General features: G+C 36.7%; 1 protein-coding gene across 5 annotated transcripts in view; it reads left to right on the plus strand.

Annotated features, from left to right (window-relative positions):
- The window catches only part of LOC131051852 (uncharacterized), a 57,060-nt gene that overhangs the window by 1,341 nt on the left and 31,988 nt on the right, over positions 1 to 23,731 (plus strand). For all 5 annotated transcript variants that reach the window (XM_057986612.2, XM_057986660.2, XM_057986543.2 and 2 more), the window contains exons 3-11: positions 89 to 220; positions 493 to 726; positions 816 to 926; positions 1,379 to 1,462; positions 1,596 to 1,714; positions 1,907 to 2,008; positions 3,134 to 3,250; positions 3,465 to 3,530; positions 3,650 to 3,716. In XM_057986612.2, the coding sequence (XP_057842595.1) occupies positions 89 to 220; positions 493 to 726; positions 816 to 926; positions 1,379 to 1,462; positions 1,596 to 1,714; positions 1,907 to 2,008; positions 3,134 to 3,250; positions 3,465 to 3,530; positions 3,650 to 3,716 (1,032 nt within the window). The remainder of the gene's footprint in view (positions 1 to 88; positions 221 to 492; positions 727 to 815; positions 927 to 1,378; positions 1,463 to 1,595; positions 1,715 to 1,906; positions 2,009 to 3,133; positions 3,251 to 3,464; positions 3,531 to 3,649; positions 3,717 to 23,731) is intronic.

Here is a 23,731-nt window from a genome sequence, read left to right on the forward strand (position 1 = left end):
GAAATTGTTCACGGATTCTTTCTCGACCTCCACTAAAGCATTTCTCAAGATGTGATTTCTCAAGATTTGTGTTATACTTTGCTTACAGATTGAAGGCCCATCTCAATCAGATGGGACATGCCAAAATTTTCGGTGTTGGCACAAATTTCTTTTAGTGACAGGACTTCTGCTACTAGCTTTTGTCATTGGCAGCTTTGTTCTTTACAGTAGAAATACACAAGTATGACATTCACTATTTCCCCTCTTTTTTCTGTACATTCTTTTCATATTTCATTTTCAGGCATGAGTTGTTTTGACAAAGCACATTTGTAGCATCTTGCCGTAGCTAGAATTTAACATATACAATAAAAATTTACAATTGAGTCAGTTTGTACCATAAAGATGGTTTCACTCATTAATTTTGGCTTCTGAATTTGGGATATAAAATATATTCAACAAACTAGAAGGGTTTAAGAACTAATAAATGCTGTTATGTGGATATTACATGAACAGACATTGTCAATATGGCAGAGCTCCAATGAAATACAAGAGCACTTATCTGTAGAGTCCAATGATATACAGAACAATGTGTCCTTTGCCATGGCCCCGGCTTCTGTTCTTACAGAGGAGGCTATCTCTAGTCCTTTGCAGCAGCCTGCCCCTAGTACCATGCAGGAACTTGCTCCTAGTACTATGCAGGAACCTGCTCCTAGTACTATGCAGAGGACTGATTCAAAAGAGATTAAGGTTTAATTTTCTACTTTATTCTTGTAATTGATGTGAATTGATGGACTGTTAAATTGAGTCTTCTTTTTCACTAACTTTTGGCTCATCAGGGTAAGTATGAAGAGCAATGCTTTGACAGAAGTGGAGCCTTGCCAAAAGCAGTAGTGCAGGAAACTTCAGACCTTGAGATGCGATCATTGTGGGGTGATCCTATGGAGGAGGTTAGTTGAACTTGACCTGTGAAATTATGCAGATGCTAAGAAATGTTCATATAAGAGATCAGAAAGGGTATTGAATTTTTTTGTGTTGCTTGAACTTTTTATATGTTGTTTTGCGTTCACTATATCATATTTTAGGCTTTGATTTGATTTTCTTCCTCACTTGTATCCTTGCATCGTTTGAAAACATGACATCCATGTTTGTGGATGAAAACCTTTGTTTCTTAGTCTTGGGCTAACATTCGGCCAATAAAAACATATAAACCATTTAATAGGCCTTTTTAATAAGGTTAACATAATTCAACTCCTGATTTTTTTCCAGTTATGTGGGTAGCTGGAAACTAACAAATACTTTGTTGGTTTTGAGTATGCACTGGAATTTTGTATTCTTTTGATTCATCATAATCATCATCTGTGATATATCCCTTGATTATGACACCATTACTTTTTGACAGGATAAAAGAAAAATTCCACAGAACTTGCTTGCAATTTCAGTAGGAATAAAGCAGAAAGAAAATGTGAAGAAAATGCTTGAGAAGGTATATCTTTGGTTATATGTTTTATTGGATAGTTTGTTCTGTATACTTTTGACGTGTTGCATTGAAAGGGCAATGAGTCAAGTTTAAACTAATGATACTAATTTTTAGTAGTTCATGATGATTGTGTTTCCAGTTTTGTCCAGAGAACTTTACTGTGATGCTATTCCATTATGATGGGGTAATAGATAAATGGAGTGATTTAAAATGGAGTGAGAGGGCTATTCATGTGGCTGCAATCAATCAAACTAAGTGGTAGTATTGACAGCCAAGCTACCACCAACCTTCAGAGTTTCTTTTTCTTTAGTAATGATGTATTTGGCAAAGGGAATCGTGAGAGCTTTTCTTATGACATACCATATAAAATGTGTTCTGAATGCCATGCTTAATGAGTTCTTAATTTTCTATTTTTGAGATTCTGATTGTTGGAGCGCATTTCCATTCAAGGTGGTTTGCAAAAAGATTCTTGCATCCAGATATAGTTGCCATTTACAACTATATTTTCCTTTGGGACGAGGATCTTGGAGTTGAAAATTTCAATGCAGATAGGTATGCATTACTTATGCTATATTAAGTTGCCTCATTAACATAAGTTTGCATCCTTGAAAGTCTAGGCAATGTTATATTCATTATACAGTCTTTTGTTTTCTAACATTAGAGCTTGTTGAATTTTAATAAAATATAAGCACTTGTTGAACAGGTATACTAGTACTATTCTATCTGTAAACAGTTTTTCCTTCATATTGGTAATTAAGAACTGTTTCATGACTTGGCTTATCAAAATCCTATAAATCTTGCGGAATATAGCATAAAATGTACTCCCCACCCTTTGAGTGATTGATAAATGATAAAAGCCTTTACATGCTTGCATAATCACTATGTCATGAGACATAAATACTTTTACTACTAGTAAAATATTGGTTTGATGAGGTTCCATCAAAATGATATTCCCGAGCCACCTCTACATAGCATTAGGCATTTTAGAATTTAATGTTTTTTTACCCTATTATTCTATTGTTGGTTTTGTGATTGTTAGGTCTTAGTGTTACCATTTTGAGTCTCAGCTCATCTAATAATGAAAATGGCAACCTGTTCTTTCCATTTTTTAAACAGAAAAGTTGCAAAATTTAAGAATTGAACAAATATCATCAAAATGCTAGTGACAAGTATTTTCAAGGATCCTGTCTAATGATATTTATATTTTGTGACTGTTTTCTGCCCTACTTTTGACATTTAGCATAAATCAGTGTCAAAATGAATATGTCTTTGCAATCTATGTATTCAGATATTTGAAAGGATAAGTATAAAAAAATTCAATCTTTTTCAAATTCTTATTGCAATACCTTGCTTCTTATGGAATGCATGCTTCCTGTTTTGAATTTAGTGTTTCATAATTATTTCCATTATAACGAAAATAGAGAGTTTTTATTGAGGTAATACCTGCATGTTATGTATTGCAGCAATCTAGCTTATGTGGCAAAATCAACCTTAGCATGTATTATGTATGGATATCATATGATGCACATGTGAAAGGAATGAGACTAAATTAAGTATTAGAATGAGTGGACAAGAAAAATTTTAAATTCTATAGTGCTAGCATTATTAATGGATTGTTTAATATTTTTTTAATTGAAAATATTCTTATGGCATTTTGCTAATATGTAAACCTGTTAGATACTTGACTATTATGGAGGAAGAAGGATTGGAAATTTCACAGCCTGCTTTGGATAGATCTAAGTCAGAGGTTCACCATGAAATCACTGCAAGGATTAAACGATCAAGGGTCCACAGGCAAGATTCTCTGTTCTATTGATTATATTTGCCATAGAGTTGTATGCTGCTAGATTAAACGGCATTAGGGAAAAATTCTTTGCAGAAGAAAATAATGTTCATTTGGATTAAACCTGTCAAATATTCACTCTTCCAATGATATCAGTCCATTGTTAATCTAGAAATTGCATGTATTGGAACTGTTCCAATTATAAATTTGTTTTGTGACCTTCAGAAGGATGTATAAAAATCGAGGTGGTCATCTATGCTTCGAAAATAGCACTGGACCTCCTTGTACTGGGTAAGATATATGAGTGAGTTAACTCCTTCAAAGAAATTATTACAGCATATCGTTTTATGTTAATAATTTTGATGGTAAATATGTACTAATTTGTTGCAAGTTTTCTACCTCTTACTTAGATGGGTAGAGATGATGGCTCCTGTATTCTCACGGGCTGCATGGCGCTGTACATGGGGTATGATCCAGGTACTTGTCTCTAAACATTTGATTCCAATATTAGGAAGTATGCCTTTTTTTTCACTTGTTTACTTTTTATTGGTAGTTGCATCAAATATAAATCAATTTAGAGCTTGAAAGCATAGAATGAGAATCGCATTAGCAAGTAGGATAGATGCTATTATGCCTATATGATTTCAGGACACCCAAATTGATCACTTGTTTATTTTTTATTGACAGTTGCATCAAAATACAAATGATAATTTAGAACTTAAAAGCATAGAATGAGAATTACATTAGTAAGTGGGATAGATGCTATTATGCTAAAAAAACCTCAGAACACCCAAATCGATGTAATTACCTATCCGTAGAAAGGGAATGTTGATGATTTATAGCTTCGGTCGGAGTCGTCTCATAAAATCATATAAATGCTGATTATAGTTGATATGAATATATACATATTAATATATATAATAATAATAAGTGTTCTTGTTATTATTATATATATGAATATTTATATATACATAATTTACATTAATCATATTGTTTATACCAAATCGAATATGAGCACCGTATCTATATAAGTATCGATTATATTGATCAAATGAAATGATCAATATAAATCGATTCTCCACATTTATAGTTCGATATCATTTATCGCTGTGTATATCGACAATAGTCGATCTCCTTCCAAAAACGATTATGAGAATCGTTACTTGCAGATAACAGTGATAACCAACGATTATGAGAATCGTTATCTATTGTTAACCGATAACAAACGATTAGGAGAATCGTTGTCTTACAAATCAGATTATTACTTTCGGTATGTTAAGAGGCATCTCAATGAAGAGACATGTCTCCACGTATGTGGAGACATGTCTATTCATCGACATGTCTCCATGTACGTATAGGCATGTCTGTCCATTGACGTGCCTATACCGTAAGGTATATATTATGATGGAGTTCTATTCTAATAGGTAAGCACAGTAATCGAAAGTGCAAGCCTTTAGATATCAATCTCCTTCATTTAGCAGTCTTGCGAATATGTTATGCATTAAGTTGTGTTCCCTTCACATAAGCAACAACTTGCACTCATGAGCTCATTGTCATATAGTTTAGTGTGAACCAAGTATTAGAAAAAATAAAAACTACTCACATATCTAATCTGATCCAAACTTTAACATGGTATCATAGCTAGTTTAAAGAAAAGATTCGATCAGATTTGTAAAAGGGAAACAACCAATCTCCATTAAAAGTTCTAGAATTCTATATTCAACAAAATGGTGAATGGAGTTAGACCCGAGGACCGACTTGAAGGAGCTGCAAATTTTGTATCTTGGAAGTTTAAAATGATGCTCGCATTAAAGGAAATGAATTAAACACTCTTGTGGAAAAGGCCTTGCCCATGCCCGATGAAGAAGACAAAAAAATCCTATGGACAAGAAATAATAATAAAGCTATGAAACTATTGGTGGATGGAGAAAAAGATCATATTGTTCCTATTATCTCAAAATTAGATACTGCTTATCTAATGTTTTCAACACTAGAGAACATGTTTGAGATAAATAACACTAGCAGGGTTCTTGCTCTAAAACAACAACTTCACCACATCAAAATGAACCAAAGTGAGACTATCACTTCATATTTCATGAGGATAACGGAGCTAAGAAACCAATTATCTACTATTGGTCACACATTCGATAGCAAGGAGTTGACTATGCTGGCACTCAACGAACTTCCTACTTCTTGGGAATCGTTTATTCTGTTAGAGTAATTGGGTCTTTACTTGATTAATTAAACGATATTTGTTTAATTAATTAAGTTCCCTTTATCTCTTTTACACTTAAGCTAACATTAGGTGCACAATAATTAATTCTTTTATTAATTATTATGTGCAAGCCTAGGGTTTTCCCTTTTAGGGTTTCTTGACCTATTAGAGGTTAATTCTTTTCTTTGTATCATTATCACATTACACATTTTTGTGAATATTTAGCTCTCATCTTTTTGAGCATTCTTCTGTGTATTTGGTTTTTTGTTGTTGCTTCCTTGCTTCTCCTTTTAACAGGTTTATTTCAGCTTGCAAAGATCATTTGGGCTCCTGTGGTGTTGTATTTATCAACTCTCACATGGTATCAGAGCTTCAGATCTGCAACTACCTGTTCTTGTTTTGAGTTTTTTGCATTGGAAGTAGATCTGGGGTTTTTCAGAAGTTTTTTATGCGCCTAGGGATATGCCTTTTTTCTGAGCACTTTGGGCCTAAACGGACCTTACCATCATGCTCAGAAGGCCCAAAAACCCCTATGGTCATATAAAACTTGACCAATTTCGTCACCTGAGCCTCTGGGGGTATTTTTTTTTTCTCTGTACCAGGTCGTACGACCTTGGCACGCAATTCGAGAATTTTTTTAAAATTTTTTTTTTTGCTTTTTTATGGCATGCAGGCCGAATTTTGATTTTTTACAAAAAAATAAAAATAAAAACAAAAAACATGGGCATAGTTTTTAAAAAAAATCAAAACCTTGGGGTTCCCCATGGTACACAGGGTACCGTGGGGCCCCTTGGTCCTGCCAGCTCGGGCCCCGTGCCGCCACCTGCCAGCCTTCTCTCTGCTGGCCCCCGCCGCCCGTGCCTGCGCCTGCCCGCCCGCCGCTGCACTGCCTCGCCCGACCGCCTCCTCTCTGCCCGCGGTCGCCTCTCCTCCGGCCGCTGCCGGCCCAGAGCCGCTCGCGGCCGCCGGAAACCCTACGCCTGCCCGCCCGTTGCTGCACTGCCCAGCCCGACCGCCTCCTCATTGCTCGTGGCCGCCTCTCCTCTGACCACCACCGGCCCAGAGCCGCCCGACCGCTGCCACCGGAGCGTCGCCCGCGGGCCACCTCCGCCCGGCCCTGCCACCAAGCAGCCTCCGTGTGCCCTCTTGTGTATATGGGTTGTTTTTTTCCTCATAACTTGGGCAAACGGAGTCGTTTTTTCGAAAACGAATAGGCGTCGGAAAGCTGGTTCCGAGCCAGACCTCGTGGTATTGGAATTTTTTTTCAAATTTGCTGTTTGACTGTACTTTTTTCCAGTCAAAGTGGGGTCTCTTTTCTGCACTTCCGGAGCCGTAGAATGAGCATCCGAACTCCGTTTTTTGAAAACTTTATATTGTTGGAAAGCTTGTTCTGTGCAGTTTCCAGTCATATGAGTTTTCTTTCCAGATTCTGCTCCAGGAATATTTTATTCATTTTTTTGCTTTTCAACACTCTGGTAAATATCTTGGTTGTTTCAGGTCCTGGGATCTCTTTCTCTGAGTAGGATGTCTCGGTTTTGGTTGTTCTTTCTATTTCCTGTCTTCTTATCATTGTAGCATTTTATTTATGCAAACGCACTGAGATAAAGTGCCATCATGCATTGTTTACTTGGGATCTTGCACATCTTGTGCCTTATTGTACATGCACTACTTTATAAAGTGCCATGGGGGGGTTGATGTTTGCCTTTTGTTTGCCATCTACCTTTGTCCAGTGAGTGTTCCTTCCACGACATTCGCCTCATGATGTGTGTCGAGTGAGTGTTCCTTCCACGACACTATGTGCTTTCTTTGCACCTTCGATGTTCCTGGTTCTTCGTCATGCAGTTCTTGTTGGCCGTTCTTTTCAGTGTACCTGCCCCTGTCCCTTTTCAGCATTATGTGGAGGTTTGTCCTGTTGGTTCTAATGTTTCCGTGGTTCGATTGATCAGCTCTTCAGGCTTTGGTTTCTCATGCCATCTGTATCTTCGAGTTCAGTTGTTTTCTTTTGTTTGCCATTTGATTCGAGTAGCGTCATTTGAGGGCACTCATGCAGATTACAGTCTTCTCTACCTGGTCATGTTGTATTTCAGTGGAGGTTCTTCAGATCAGCAGTTACTCTTCAACAGTGTTTGCAGCTATTTCATGCTTCAATGGTGTTCTTCTTGCTTTTCCATCTTTGTTTGGAGTAGAGTTTTTTCCCACATGGTTTTCTCTATTTCTCCGGTTCATAGAGATTTGGTTGTATTGGGTACCTGATCAGGCCTTGTTGCCGAGACCCATCTTTCTTGCTTTTAGTAGTTGTTCTAGGTTTTAACTTCTCCCTAAGTGTAGCTTAAGGGGGGGTGTTAGAGTAATCGGGTCTTTACTTGATTAATTAAACGACATTTGTTTAATTAATTAAGTTCCCTTTATCTCTTTTACACTTAAGCTAACATTAGGTGCATAATAATTAATTCTTTTATTAATTATTATGTGCAAGCCTAGAGTTTTTCCTTTTAGGGTTTCTTGACCTATTAGAGGTTAATTCTTTTCTTTGTATCATTATCACATTACACATTTTTGTGAATATTGAGCTCTCATTTTTTTGAGCATTCTTCTGTGCATTTGGTTTTTCTTTGTTGCTTCCTTGCTTCTCCTTGTAACAGATTTATTTCAGCTTGCAAAGATCATTTGGGCTCCTGTGGTGTTGTATTTCTCAACTCTCACATATTCAAGGAATTAGTGCTTGATCGGTTGAAGACTGATTGTATACAAGAAGAATCTAGATTGATCACTAGAGGGACTATAATTAATTCCCAAAATGAAGAGATGCAAGCCCTAAACTCTCAGTCTCACTAAAGAGGAAAGAGGAATAACTCCAAGAAGAGGAGAGGTAAGGACTCAACTAGGAAGCAATCATTCAAAAGGAAGAGAGACCTATCTAAAGTACAATGCTTTAGATGTGATAAATATGGTCACATTGCTAGAAAGTGTCCTGATAGACCTAAGCCTCGAGCCTTGATTGCTGAAGTCAGTGAGGCCAACACAGACTCTGAAAGACTCGTATTCTACTCAGCTCTATCCAGTCAAGTATCAACCAACCTTAACACCTGGGTAATAGATAGTGGGGTATCTCGGCATATAACAAGATTCAAAGAGCACTTAGACACTATGATAGAAAAATCTGTTGAGGAAGTCACAATTGGGGATGATTCAAACTACCCAGTGAATGGGATTTGAACCTTTACCATTGAACTAAAATCAGGCATTGCCCTTCAATTAATAGGTGTACTATTTGTGCCAGGCATCAAACGCAACCTAATTTCCATATCAGCTCTTGAAGACAAAGGATATAGAATCACCTTCATGGATGGAAAAGTCTTAGCTTGGCCTAAGAACTCAAACATCAAGAAGGCACACACCATTGGAGTTCGACATGGGTGCCTGTACAAACTTTGCACCTCTCCTTCACAAGCACTTATTCATGAATCTTCTAACACTTGTGAATTATGGCATAGAAGATTAGGGCATCTTCATTTTTGTGCTCTACCCTCTATAGAGAAAATGGTGACAGGGATACCTAAGCTGACCCAAGAACATGAAGGAATCTGCAAAGGGTGTGCCTTAGGGAAAAATACCAAGGGCACATTTCATAATAGTGAAAGTAAATCCAAAAATGTATTAGAAATTGTTCATTTTGATTTATGTGGACCTATGTTAGTAACCTCCTTAGGAGGATTTTTGTATTATGTTATTTTTGTAGATGATTATTCTAGGAAAACATGGATATATTTTCTAAAGTGTAAAGAGTTTGATGAAGTCCTTAAAAGGTTTGAGGAATTCAAGGCTTTAGTAGAAAATATATCAAGTAAAAGTATAAAGACCCTTAGATCAGATAATGGGGGGGAATACATCTCTAAAAACTTTAAATTTTTTTGTAATAATGTTGGGATTAAGAGGGAGTTCATTGTTCCTTACAACCCTCAACAAAATGGGGTAGCAGAAAGGAAAAACATAACTATTGTAGAAGCAACCAAAGTCATGATGCATGACCAAAACCTTCATACCTCATTCTAGGCTGAAGCCTCTAGTGCTGCTGTGTATATCCAAAACAGATGTTCACATTCCTTTCTTGATAACAAAACTCCTGAAGAAGCATTCATAGGAATCAAACCTGACATAGGTCACTTAAGAATTTTTGGCTGTCCTGTTTACATTCACATCCCTAAGGAGAAAAGATCTAAATTAGAACCCTCTGGGAAAAAGGGAATCTTTGTTGGGTATAGTGAAACTTCTAAAGCCTATAGGGTCTATATTCCAAGTCAAAAACAAATTGAACTAAGCAGGGATGTAATATTTGAAGAGGATGTTGCATTCAAAAGATCTAAGGATGTTAATGAAACAGATGATGAATCCCCTCAATACAGTGAAAAGGATCACTCCTCCGAGATTCTGAGTGAGACTCACGAATCAATTGAAGGCAACAATCACATTGAACCTATGGACTATATGGTTGAACCTAGGGACACTAATGTGAGTAAGAAAAGACCACTATGGGCCAAGAAGATGATTGAGGAGGCTGAAAATTATGCAGCTCCAAAAGGAATTTTCAGGGGAAGTAAAAGACCTGATAGATTCTCTAGCTATATTGCTTTAATGAGTGAAATCATAAATTCAGAGCCTTCTACTCTTGAGGAAGCCTTCCAACATCAAGCCTGGAAAAAAGCCATGACAAAAGAGTATAAGTCTATTCTCAAGAATGATGTCTGGGACATTGTGCCTAGGCCTAAGAACAAATCATTAGTGTCTTCTAAGTGGCTTTTCAAAATCAAACATGCTGCAGATGGAAGTATTGAAAAATACAAAGCAAGGTTTTGTCGCCAGAGGTTTCTCTCAGAAAGAGGGAATTGATTATGAAGAGACATTTGCTCCTGTTGCTCGATACATTTTTGTCAGAGCTGTGATTGCTATTGCTGCATCAAAATGGATGTAAAAATTGTATTTCTAAACGGTGTAATAGAGGAGGAAGTCTATCTGGAACAACCTGAAGGATTTGTAGTGCATGGACAACATTCTCATGTTTGCAAATTGAAGAAATCCTTATATGGGCTCAAACAGGCTCCTCAGGCTTGGTATGAAAGGATAGATCACTATCTATCAAGACTTGGCTTCTCAAAGAATGATGCAGATCCGAACCTTTACTTCAAGGTAACAAATGGAGATATGTTAATTCTTATCCTTTATGCTGATGACTTGTTAATAACCGGCGAAGAGCATCTCATCATCAAATGTAAACAAGACCTTGCAGCCGAATTTGACATGAAGGACTGAGGGCTTCTACACTATTTTCTTGGTTTAGAAGTATGGCAGCAGAATGATGAGATTATTCTAAATCAAGGGAAATACACTATTGACATTCTAAAAAGGTTTGGAATGATGGATTGTAAGTCTATGTCCATTCCCAAGGAAACAAACTTACACAAGTTAAGAGAGGCAACTGCAAGTTCTGAATCAACAGATTCCACCCTCTACCGATAGATGATTGGATCATTGATGTATTTGGTCAATACTAGACCAGATATTTGTTATGCTGTGAATGCACTCAGTCAGTTCATGTGTGAACCGAAGCAGTTACATATAGTTGCAGCAAAACACATCTTGAGATATCTTCGTGGAACAATTGGATATGGCTTAAAGTATAAAGATGTAGATCTAAACTTATATAGATATACAAACTCAGATTGGGCTGGAAGTGTGGTGGATCGTAATAGCACATCAGGGTGCTGCTTCAGTTTGGGATCAACTATGATGTCTTGGTTTAGTAGAAAGCGATCTTCAATTGCTCAGAGCTCCACAGAAGCAGATTACATTGCGGCATCTATGGGAGCACGAGAAGCAGTATGGTTGAGAAAACTCCTTGTAGGATTGTTTGAACAATCCTTAGATCCTAGTATCATCCACTGTGATAACTGGAGTTGTATAAAGCTTTCAGTAAACCCAGTATTTCATGACAGATCCAAACATATTGAAATACCTTATCACTATGTTAGAGACATGGTGGAGAGAAAGGTAATTCAGTTGAGGTATATTAGTACTGAAGATCAAACAACAGACATTCTCACCAAGCCTCTCGCCAAAACAAAGGTAGAACACTTCAGAGGTAAGCTTGGTATGATTGAAATGTAAGTTCCGAGTTTTGAGTCTTAGCATTATTATTGTACTAATATATTCTAAAGATGTTTAATATAAACTCTTTTTGTCATTACATGACTTTATGGGCACCTGTGTGCATCATTAAAAAGTGACAACTTCTGAATGATAATCACTTGTACTTCTAGTAGTTATTGGAAGGTGACGACTTTACAATAACTCTGCAGTCTATCATGATAGATATCATATGGTTGATATCTGTGAACATGTCACGATAGTGCATATCTCTTAAAACAATTTCAACTATATATCATAAGGTTGATATCTTGAATTGTTGAGATATGTCATGGTGGATATTAAGTGCTTAATATCTGTGAGTATGCCATGATTTTTATACAGCCCTATGGTAGGCATCATATGGTTGATGCTAGTGCACATACCACAATGGATATGTTGAGTTCTGGTGAGTATCATAAGTGTTGATACTTGTAGACCATTACTCCTGATATCATATAATGATATCTACTACACTATGTGTAGTTCTTCTATGAGTACCTTGTGATCCTCCTTCCTAGCTAAGAGGGAGTGTTGATGATTTATAGCTTCGGTCGGAGTAGTCTCATAAAATCATATAAATGCTGATTACAGTTGATATGAATATATACATATTAATATATGTAATAATAATAAGTGTTTTTATTATTATTATATATATGGATATTTATATATACATAATTTACATTAATCATATTGTTTATACCAAAATCGAATATGAGCACCGTATCTATATAAGTATCGATTATATTGATCAAATGAAATGATCAATATAAATCGATTCTCCACATTTATAGTTCGATATCATTTATCGCTGTGTATATCGACAATAGTCAATCTCCTTCCAAAAACGATTATGAGAATCGTTACTTGCAGATAACAGTGATAACCAACGATTATGAGAATCGTTGTCTATTGTTAATTGATAACCAACGATTATGAGAATCGTTATCTATTGTTAACCGATAACAAATGATTAGGAGAATCGTTGTCTATTGTTAAACCGATAACAAGCGATTAGGAGAATCATTTTCTTGCAAATTGGATTATTACTTTCGGTATGTTAAGAGGCATCTCAATGAAGAGACATGTCTCCACGTACGTGGAGGCATGTCTATTCATCAACATGTCTCCACGCATGTAGAGGCATGTCTGTCCATTGACATGCCTATACCGCAAGGTATATATTATGATGGAGTTCGATTCTAATAGGTAAGTACAGTAATCGAAAGTGCAAGCCTTTAGATATCGATCTCCTTCATTTAGCAGTCTTGCAAATACGTTATGCATTAAGTTGTGTTCCCTTCACATAAGCAGCAACCTGCACTCAAGAGTTCATTGTCATATAGTTTAGTGTGAACCAAGTATTAGAAAAAATAAAAACTACTCACATATCTAATCTGATCCAAACTTTAACAGGGAAAACCACTTAAAATCATAGTTTCTTGTGCGTGTGTATACAGGTATAGGTATTATTATGCCATTTTCAAAATCAGGGTAACCTGGGTATGATTTAATGTGTTTATGGGTGATTGGTTGATCTCTTGCAGTTTCAGCAAATTTTCCTTTTTTTGTTTCACTTTATTTTCTATTGATAGTTCATCAAATATAAATGATAATTTTAGAGCTTGAAAGCTTAGAATGAAAATCACATTAGTAAGTAGGATAAGTGCTTTTATGCCAAGAAAAACTCAGAACACCCCAAGTTGATCACTTCTTGATTTTTTTATTGATAGTTGCATCAAAATATAAATGATAGTTCTAGAGTTTTAAACCATAGAATGAGAATCACATTATAAGTAGGATAGATGCTATTATGCTGATAAAACCTCAGAACACACAAATTGATGCGAGCTACCTATCCATAGAAGGAAAGAACCGCTTAGTTTCTCTTTTGTGCATATTCAGTTAAGAAACTCAGACTCTGCCAGCTTGTTCATGAACTGGATCACAAACGGACTCTTTATCTCGATCTATGATAATATTACCATAGCCCAGTGCAGGTACAAAGCCTGGTGCTGGTTTTCAAAATTAGGGTAACCTAGGTATTTTTTTGTGTGTTCATGGGTGATTGGGCGATCTGTTGCACTTACAGCAAATAGGAACTACCATTGAATGCAAATTCCTAACTAAGCATAGGAATGCACTGTAATTGGGGATACTTGAAACATTCTATAGCTGCATCTTAAAAATAGAAAACATCTTTTAGAGAGTCCTTTTAATAGTACAACCTATAAAAATTATATAACAATGCCTTTATATATTAAAACATACCCATACGGTAATTGTAATGTTGTTTGGCATATTATGTAAAAGTAAAATTTAGTTTCATTAATCAAAGCTTAAATGACCCTGGTAACATTTTTAAGTGTCAGTCTAATTAAACAGAATCAAGAATACCAAAAAGAATGAATAAATGATAAAGAGAACAACAAAAGTAGAATATAACAGAATTGAAAAGAAAATAGCAGAGTGCACACAGGGAACTTGTCTAGGTTCTAAAGGATTATCAGTTTAGAAAGAGAAGAGCTTACATGATAAGCTTTTTTTTTGGATAGAGAACATCTAGATGATAAAATATTCTCAGCGTGGAAAGTGGGTCATCACAGGCCTAGAAGAAGCTTTTAGAGATTTCTGTTTACAATTCTCAATAATGAATTATATTACAATGTTTTCTTTTGAAGTGATGTAAGAATTATGTGTTGATGGTTAAACCTGTGAGGCTGATTTAAGTTTGTAACCATATTTGATAACCTTGTGTAAATAGAAATGATGGGTAGCCTAGAAGGAATTTATATTTGACTTATCTAATTGAATTTAATTTTTGTAAAGAAAAAATACATTTTTCTTTACTAAGGGTCTATGCTAAAGTAGTAAATCGCACAATGATGAGCAAATAATCCTAGAATAATGAGCTGATGGTAACATTAGAACACACTTTTCAAAATGAAAAAAGTGGGAATGAAGACTTAGCTTAGCTTCAATTGTAGAAAAGGAGTTCTTTGCTGAAGATTGTGCTTAGTGATCCAAACAGTGCTCTATGATTAGGTATGGTTTGGTTATGCTCAGACAAATTGTTGATTGTTCTCGTCTTTGCTTCTGGTCACTTCAACACCATGGAAATAATGTCCGTGCCTACAGATTTGAATTTGATCTGCAAATTCAACCCTTAATTGTAGGAATTACATGTGTGGTTGTTTATGTTTATGTCTAAAATCAGTTTGCCTTGGTGCCTGGATCTATGTCTAAAAATTGGGAATGTTGATGGATGCCTTTAGGAGCTTGCTATGTGTTGTGACGTTTTCACACATCGCCCCATTTAGATGGGGACACCCTCTTTTCGCTTTTGTTTTGCCTGTTCTTCTCTCTGCTTTTAGGGTTTTGAATGAGTGAGTTGTCTCTCTGGGCTAGGGCTAAACCTTAGGGGTTTCTTTTGGATGTTTTTCAAGCTGAGTCCAGTCAAATTTTGAAAGTTATTAAGCATCCTTCCGAGGATTGATTATTGAAGTAAGTTGAGTTTGTTAGGAGGTCAGATAGGTCCCAGGTTAGGTCTAGTCAGGGTTTTTGAGGGAAAATTCAAATTTTGTCTAAGTGTTAGCATTTTGAAGATGAAATTGTGTATTCTTGCTTAGGTAAATTTTGATCATTTTTCGGAGGCAAGATGATACCTGAAACAGCAAAAGTGCTCCTGTCCCTCTCCAAGGGACCAGGGCGAATTTCATTCTAAGTGCAATTTCTTGTTTTGTGAGGGCTTGCTAACTGATTCCGGGCCTTGAGGATGACCTAACTCTGCCTTGTGAAATGATTGGAGACCTAAATTTTGAATATTTTAGCCAGAAAGGACAAAAGTGCTCCCGTCCCTCTCCAAGGGACTAGAGCACAAATGTTATTTTATGCATATTTGTCACTGACTTTTCTATTTTGTTTTGTGCTGGGTCTTCCGGAATGATAATTGGACATGACTTGATACTTTTGAAGATTTTGAAGGCACAAAAATGGTGAATTTTGAAGGTTAAAGGAAAAAGTGCTCCTGTGCCTCACCAAGGGACCAAGGCAAAGTGCTCCTGTCCCTCACCAAGGGTCCAGGGCAAAAAGACTTATTTGAGTCATTCCTGACTTTGTTTGGTCAAATTGAAACATCAAAGGCATAGTGAAGGATGAAAGGAACATGATAGAACATCCAGACTTGATTGAAAACGATGAAATAATGAAGTTTTTGCCTAAAAGGTAAAAAGTGCTCCTGTCCCTCGCTGAAGGACCAGACCACTTTTCTTTATATGCACAATTTTAGACCTTTATTGGACATTAACTTCTATTCATAGCATGAAGTAAGATGAAATCTTCCCTAGCAAAGGAATTTCGAGGTGAAAAGTGAGACAATTTGGCTTAGAGGGCAAAAAGTGCTCCCGTCCCTCACTGAAGGACCGGAGCACTGAATTTCAAATTCGCACTATCTTTGCAAGATTAAAGTGATTTTATGGTTTGAAGAAGTTAAGGGAAGCATGTTTTGTCCATTGAATATAATTTAAGCGGTTCACGAAGGAGTAAATCAACCCAAATGACAAAAAGTGCTCCCATCCCTCATTGAAGGACCATGCCACTTTTTCAAGTTTCTCCTCTTTGTTTGATATTTTATGGCAAAACTTGACTTGGATGGGAAGGACGAAGGATGTTTTATGCCTTGGACGCGATTGAAGGTTTAAAAGAACAAAGAAATACACCAAGATGCAAAAAGTGCTCCCGTCCCTCTCCAAGGGACCAGAGCGATTTTCCAAAAAGTGCTCCCGTCCCTCTCCAAGGGTCCAGAGCGATTTTCCAAGAAAGTGTGAATTTCCTGCAAGGCCAAGGCAAGTTTGTGATTGAAATGAATGAAAGAGGACATGATTAGCCCATTGAAGATAATTTGGGAAGCTAGCAAAGGACGGATAAGCTTGAAGTTGAAAAAGTGCTCCCGTCCCTCACTGAAGGACCAGAGCACTTAACATGTTATCTCGCCTTTCTCACCAATTTTGGACAAATTGAGGCCAAGGCGCAAGTTTGAAAAGTGTTTAAAATGCCTTGAAGTGGAATTGAGATGCGAGGGTTGCAAATTTTGACGACAACTGGCAAAAGTGCTCCCGTCCCTCATCAAGGGACCAGGGCGCAATTTCCAAATATGACCATTTACCTTGCATTTTGAAATGATATTTTTATTACCAAGGCTCAAGATGGAGTGAAATGTGATATTCTATGCCTTGAGGGTAAATTGAAGATTAATGTGATCAAGAATTCATGCAATGGACTCAAAAGTGCTCCCGTCCCTCACTAAAGAACCAGAGCGCTTTTTATGAAAACAACAAATTCCCTCCGAGATTATGCTAAGGCAAAGTTGTGTGAGATGGTAAGGATCATCTAAAACATGGTGAACAAAGGTTTGACTTCAAAAAGTTGAGAATCCTAGCCTAAAAATGAAAAAGTGCTCCTGTCCCTCTCCAAGGGACCAGAGCGCTTAACATGTGCATTCTTTATTTTTTGCCATATCCCAACGTTGATATCCTCCAAATCGCATGAAATGCCAAAATCATCAACTTTGAAATAAAAAAGAATTAATTGAATTGGCATTTAATAAAGGCGCATGGCATTTAATAAATTAATTTTTAGCCTCAAAAAATCGATTTTTTTTATTATTAAGGCATTTAAAATTAATTTTTGTGAAATTAAAATTAAAATTGAAAAAGGAGCGCTTGAGGTATTATTTTTATCCATTTTATTAGGTCGGCCTCTTGTTTTTGCAAATTTATTTATTTTTTGGCCTATTTTGCCAAGTCGGCCTATGGGGAGATGAAATGGTGAGCGCCCTATATAATGGGGGTATTTTGAGCAATTTTAATCATCATTCATTCATTATTTCAAGTGCGATTTGAGGAGCAAGGAAGGAGGTGCGAAATCTGGTTTAGTTGGAGCGAATTGTCTTAAGTGTTGAAGACTAAAGGTGGTGGAATTAATGCTTGAGAAGATTAAAGGAGGCGCATTTTGCTAAAGGAAGGACTTCAATCTACATTTCGTCTAGCCAAAATTCACCTTATTTTTGCATCATTTTTTAGAACTAATTCTCAAGTGGAGGTATGGCGAGATCATCCTAGTCCCAATGTTGAAATTGTGAATTTTGAACTTCAAGTTTTTGAAAATTGCGTAGTTATTAGGAAATGATAACTCAAGATTTATCATGAAGTTTCCTAATTAAAATCTTAAATCTTCCTTTTGAATCCTAATTTCTACACTTCAAGATATATTATTAATTGTGAAATGTTGTGTAGGTATCAAGATGGCGACTCCCAAGCTCGAAAGATCTACAAGTCGGAAGGCTCTCCTCAAGGAAAATCAAGCCAGATCAAGCAAGGATAAGGGCGACCTCCTCCAGCCTAGCATCGACAAGGACGACCTTCTTCGATCCAGCCTAACATCAACAAGGGCGACCTCTTCCAATCCAGCATTCCAAGGCGAGGTACATCAATCATCCTGCACATCAAGGACACAAGAAGTCGGAGCAAAGGGTTCGTTGAAGAAGCAGATAGTTCCAGATGAATTAATTAAAGCTAGCTTCTCAACAACATCAAGTTGAATATCTACCAAGTTACAAGTGTCAGACGAGTTGGCATCCTAGTCATCACTCCTCCAGTCGGATTGGTCCACCTCAACAATGTCCAGATTCAATGTACCTAACTCATAGAAGGTAGCACAAACTTCAATGTACCTACCCCAGCTATCCATTGGTCGAATTTTCCAGAGAGGACATGTGTCCAAGCAATACAATTATTTCATTGGTCGAGCATTAAATGTTATGTAATGGTTGTAACAAACCCTAATTAGGGTTTTCATTATTGAATCTTGGCCATTGATCTCAAATTGATCTTAGCCATCGAATTGTATTGTGGGCACTATATAAGCCCCGACTCTTCATTTTGTAAAAGGGAATAGTTGGAAGCAGTTAGAAGACAGATATAGAGTAGTTAGAAGGTGATTAGCTAGTTGATAGAATAGCAATTAGAGTAGAGTAGAGAGAGAAGGCAAAGATTGTTGCCAAGATGTTGTTGTAAAAGACTTGTAACTTCATTGAAGAAATGGTGAAATTTATGGGTCGATTCGACAATTTGCATGGTCTTTATACTTCTCATATTTGATTTCATGTTATTAGATGAGTGGAAGAAATGTGCTTGATTGATGGTGAAATTCGTACATCCATACTACTAGCAGTTTGTTGATTGTAGACTTGCCTTGCGTAGTCAACTGGAATCGTTCAGCTTAAGCCTAACTTCAATTATCGCTTCTTCATTGATATGCATCAACCTGATGGTGTCTATGCCTGCAGTGATGATTTGAACATCATAAAGCTTTCCTTCGAAGATCGCACTAACCTTGTGGAGATGTTCCTGTGATGTCAAAACAAAACTTAGTTATAATTTCATCAAAGATCATTCATTGCTCTTACATTCTTAGTGTTAGGATTAGATCCTTTCCTCGCCCTCATCTTTTTTCCTTTTTTCAAGTCAAAAGCTAGTAAGAGCCTGTGTTCCAGCAATATTCAAAGCAGATCAAACGTTCAATCATCAAATGTAAGGCCCCTTGATGAAACAACATTCACAACGACCACTGGTGCTTATCCACACGTAGAGACCCTACATCGAAGAACCTTGAAGTCATCTTGATTGATCCTTTTCCGCGATATCTTCAGCAATCAGAGGCTTTAATCAAGAGAGGATAAGGTACCCTTGGGTATTTTATTCTGTGTTTGATAGTGTACAAAATACACGTCAACACTATGCGAGGCCTTATCCTTAGTAAAATCCTTGGATCCAAATTAATTGTTTGAACAATGATTGAAGACATGCCAAACAACCATGTATTATACCTATTTTGTCACCAATGATGTAGACGTTGATGTAAGTTGATGATTTGATTCAAGTGCAAGTCGTGCATTGGCTTCCAAGTACAAGTCTTGCACATAGGCTTAAGAACACTATGTCACAGCTCTTGTGCTATTCACATGTATGTTGAAGATAACACCTTGATGCATCATTCACAAATGCATATCTAGCAGTATGGTCTCACACACCTTTTTGCAAGCATCAACATTAATAGTTATGAGCAACAACACAACTCAACATAAGTTAGTTGCACGTGCCACACAATCATATTGTGTAATCTCATGTCCATGCAACCATGACATCTTAGGGGTTCTTTGTGCAAGCTTTGGCATCTTTACTGTCTCCTCAAGCATTGTGCACTAAACATGCTTTATAATTCTCAATACCATGCACTACTATACATGTAAGCACTTGATTTGCTTTTGTGACTTTGTATTGGACCATACTTACTCAACGTATGGAATGCCATAATCCACTTTTTTTTTCCATATGTGCACAACACTCGACAGACTTTGTGCCATGGGTTTTGACTTTATATAATTTTGACAATTGGCACCATACAGGTTCAAGACCTCTTGTCATTCCCATCGTATATTCATGTGTAAATACCTTCAATGCACACATTTTAAAGTAGGTAGATATTAGGCATCTTAAGCATAGGATAGTCCCTCTAGAGTCTCTTGGAAAATTAGATGGACGTACTTTCCTTGTTTGATAATGGGAGCCTGCACTTCTAGCCTTATTTTGGATAATCTGTTTGGAACCTATTCCATTGATGAATAGGACATAATTATGTAACATATCTTTGTCATGTTTTGCATGATCTTTCCAAAGGCATTATGAAGCTTTCACATTTCAGGCACACTACATGGAAATATCCTATTCTCCTTATTGTAGCTCTACAATTTTGCTTACATGCAAGATTGTCCTTCGGTTCTAGCCATGAATTGGATCATGATGCTCTTGTGGATCTTGGTTGTAGGCATTTAAATTGGAATAAGGGTCTGTCCTTTTAAACAACACTCTAGAATGTGAATCACATTTGATGGTCAAGTTGACAAGTAACGATTAGTAGGAAGGGAGTTGGCTTGGGCTTTGATAAAAAATTGAATTTGGGAATTAGGAGGCCATTTCTACACTATGGGTTTTCCTCAAGTTAATGAATGGATAACACATAGGTTGAGTCAAAACTCTTGGAATTTGTGGAGGTATAATTAGGTAAGGTTTAGGTTAACTGCCAACTTACATAGAAACATACATAGGATGCAAGAAATTGGAGAGTAGGAAAATATATGATCACATAAAACTTAAATAAGCATGTGATGAGTGATCATGAAAACATGTGTAAGAAGGAAATATAAGGTGCTCCCTATGTTGCCCCCAACGAGGGCAACAAACAAATGATAATAACCATAAGTGCTAGGAGTAATTGTATGAAACAACTCAAAGTTCCTTAGGCCTCGTATCATCATTAAGTGCTTTGTACGCAAGACATAACTGATTCCCGCTATATATCAGTCTTTTAACTGTATAATACTGATTACAATCCAAAACGACATATAGGAAAACATGAAGAATATTCAAAGCCTACTACTCCCATAATCCTTTCACATTGCTGCTTGTCTCACAATATTCACAGTCATAGGTTCTTAAAGGAGGAACAATCTCATTATCTGGGTCAATATCTTTGACAATATTATTTGAAGCAAAAGTAGCCTATCTATTTTTTTTATCTTAGAGTACGAGACTTGAAGATGTTTTCTGTTCTTGCAATACTAAACTATAATTTTATCACAATAATTATTTACTTGATTATTGGAGTAGAGATCATCACTATTGCATCTGCAAGAGGTTGATTTGAACATAACACAATAAGACATTGAAAGATAAGTAAACACTTAAGAAAGATGCAAAACTATTTCAAAACATTGAAGGTGGATGTTACACAAAGTTAACAAAAAACTTCACTCCTATTTATTCTTCAATGAGGATGGGTACATTAACATGCCTTGATTCAAAGGAAGACTTCAGCAGCATATGCTTTCTTTTTATTCTTCTTTTCCTCTTGGGCGAATACTTTCTAACTTCCTAACAACTAATGAAAAATCCCTCCATGATCATTACAATGTTTTCTTAGCATTTATTTATAACCTCCAAGAGATTGCTTTGATGAATAAAATAATATTATTTAATTTTGCTTTATATTTTAAAGCAAATCCTATCCCTATCCATCAAGTAAGAATAGAACATTCTAAAATAAAAATAATTCTAAGAAGAAGTATCGAATTACTATATGCCTATCTTGTAATGTCCCCTTTTCTAGGTGACATGAGATGAGCAAGGGTTGACCTACCATTCGAGTTCCCGTAGGTCAATGACATGGTTAGCGGACTCATTCTGAGGGTCATGGAGCTTTGCAAGGGCTCTGTGAGCCATTTTGGACCATCAGACGACAATTCCTATTTTTTAGCGAGAACGGACAGTTGACTGAATGACCACCTGGGGGACCAAGGAGTAGAGCAGGATCCTTTTGAGCAGTTACAAATGTTTGGAGAGAGGTTCCTACTTTTTAGGGCGATTCCCTACTTTTTAGGAGGTTGTGGTAGTTTCCATATTTGAGGTTCCACAGGACCATACCATGGTTTCAGTTTCAGGAAGATTGGGTGTGTTTCCTAGTTTCTAGGAGTATCCCTAGATTTTAGGGATGGGACTGCCAGTTGGCCCATCTTGTCCGGCATCAGTCACAGACAAGTGACGAAGTCAGATTCATGTTTGGTTGGTTATTTTGGGCTATTATTGGATCTATGGAAATATTTTAATATATTTAAATATTTCCTAAGTTAGCGATTAAATAAATTAAAATAAGGCTATGTATATAGCCATTTCGGAGTAATAAGGGGTTTTTGGCTTCATCTGGTTTGATATGCCTATGTGTTATAGCTCGTTGGAAAGGTCTTGAACTTTGCTACATGATTCTCACCTCCCGGAGTCTTTTTGGATGCTTGAAGCTATTTATTCGCAATAAAGTGATATTTTTCTATAGTTTGATGCCATAATTGGGAAAGTGTCACTTTAATTATAAAGTGCAAGCTTTATTATTCTTTAGGGTTCGACTTGCAAAGGGAAAAGAGTTATAAGGAGATGAAAACCTAATTGATAGCATCTTTGATAATTTTGAAACTTGCGAAGTTGGGAATTGCTCTGGAAGAGTGATTTTGGTCTGGGATGCAAACCCCAGGTCTGAGCTTGCTGGGACGTAGCCCTCAGCAGGAGTTGACAGTGGATTTATCTAGGATCGCACAGAGATTGTCAGAGGTAGAAGACACATCTTCTTGTCCTGAAGATTCAGCGTGCATATTGGGGGTTTCAACAGGGCAGTTGGTCTATTTCAGTTGGCACATGATTTGCAGCAGCTTCCACGCCTCCTTTGCAACCATGCCTTGTTTGTATGTTGGCTTGAAGGGTTGTATTCATCTTATTTGGTCTTCCTTGTTCGTTGCCAGTAATATTCCTCCATCTGGCATCAATCCAGATTGAGAACAGCTCCAAATAAATGTATGGATTCTTGCTGAATACAAAACTAGGTTATTTGCCTGGTATGATTTGCAGTATTTTCAGATTGCTTAAGTGTTCTTACTTCTTACATATGAACATTGTTTACTGTTTTATTTCACAGTTGTTGCTATTTATCAATTACTTTACTTATAACATCAAAACCCAAAGAGAAACAATCCCTTTCTGCAACTTCTGTCTATTCTATAAGATCACCAGAAAATTACAAAAATATAGTATGTTTAATTAAGAATTTACAGCAGCAACAGCAAAAGGATCCATTTGGGATCTTTCAGTGGTATTAGAGCATAATCCTGCTAGCCTATGGGGTGGTAATTGCATTCACTTGGTGTGATTGGATTTGGTTTTCAGTTGGACATAAAAAGAATCATCACGACAGGGTTATGTAAAAATAAACAAGCAGGAAGGGAATTTGATCAAACACCTTCAAAGAGTTCAAGACACACTAGAGGTACAACTACATCTAAAAGTACAAGGAGGCCCCGTATTAAAACATTCAATGATACAGTCATAAGCAACTATCATGGGTATTGCTCCCTTCCAAAAAAGCTACACGATATGCTTACCTTCACCCAATTTATGGGTATTCCAGATGAAGCCGAAGATGCTATGAATTCATA

The sequence above is a fragment of the Cryptomeria japonica genome, chromosome 2, assembly GCF_030272615.1.
Source record: "Cryptomeria japonica chromosome 2, Sugi_1.0, whole genome shotgun sequence".
NCBI lineage: Eukaryota > Viridiplantae > Streptophyta > Pinopsida > Cupressales > Cupressaceae > Cryptomeria > Cryptomeria japonica.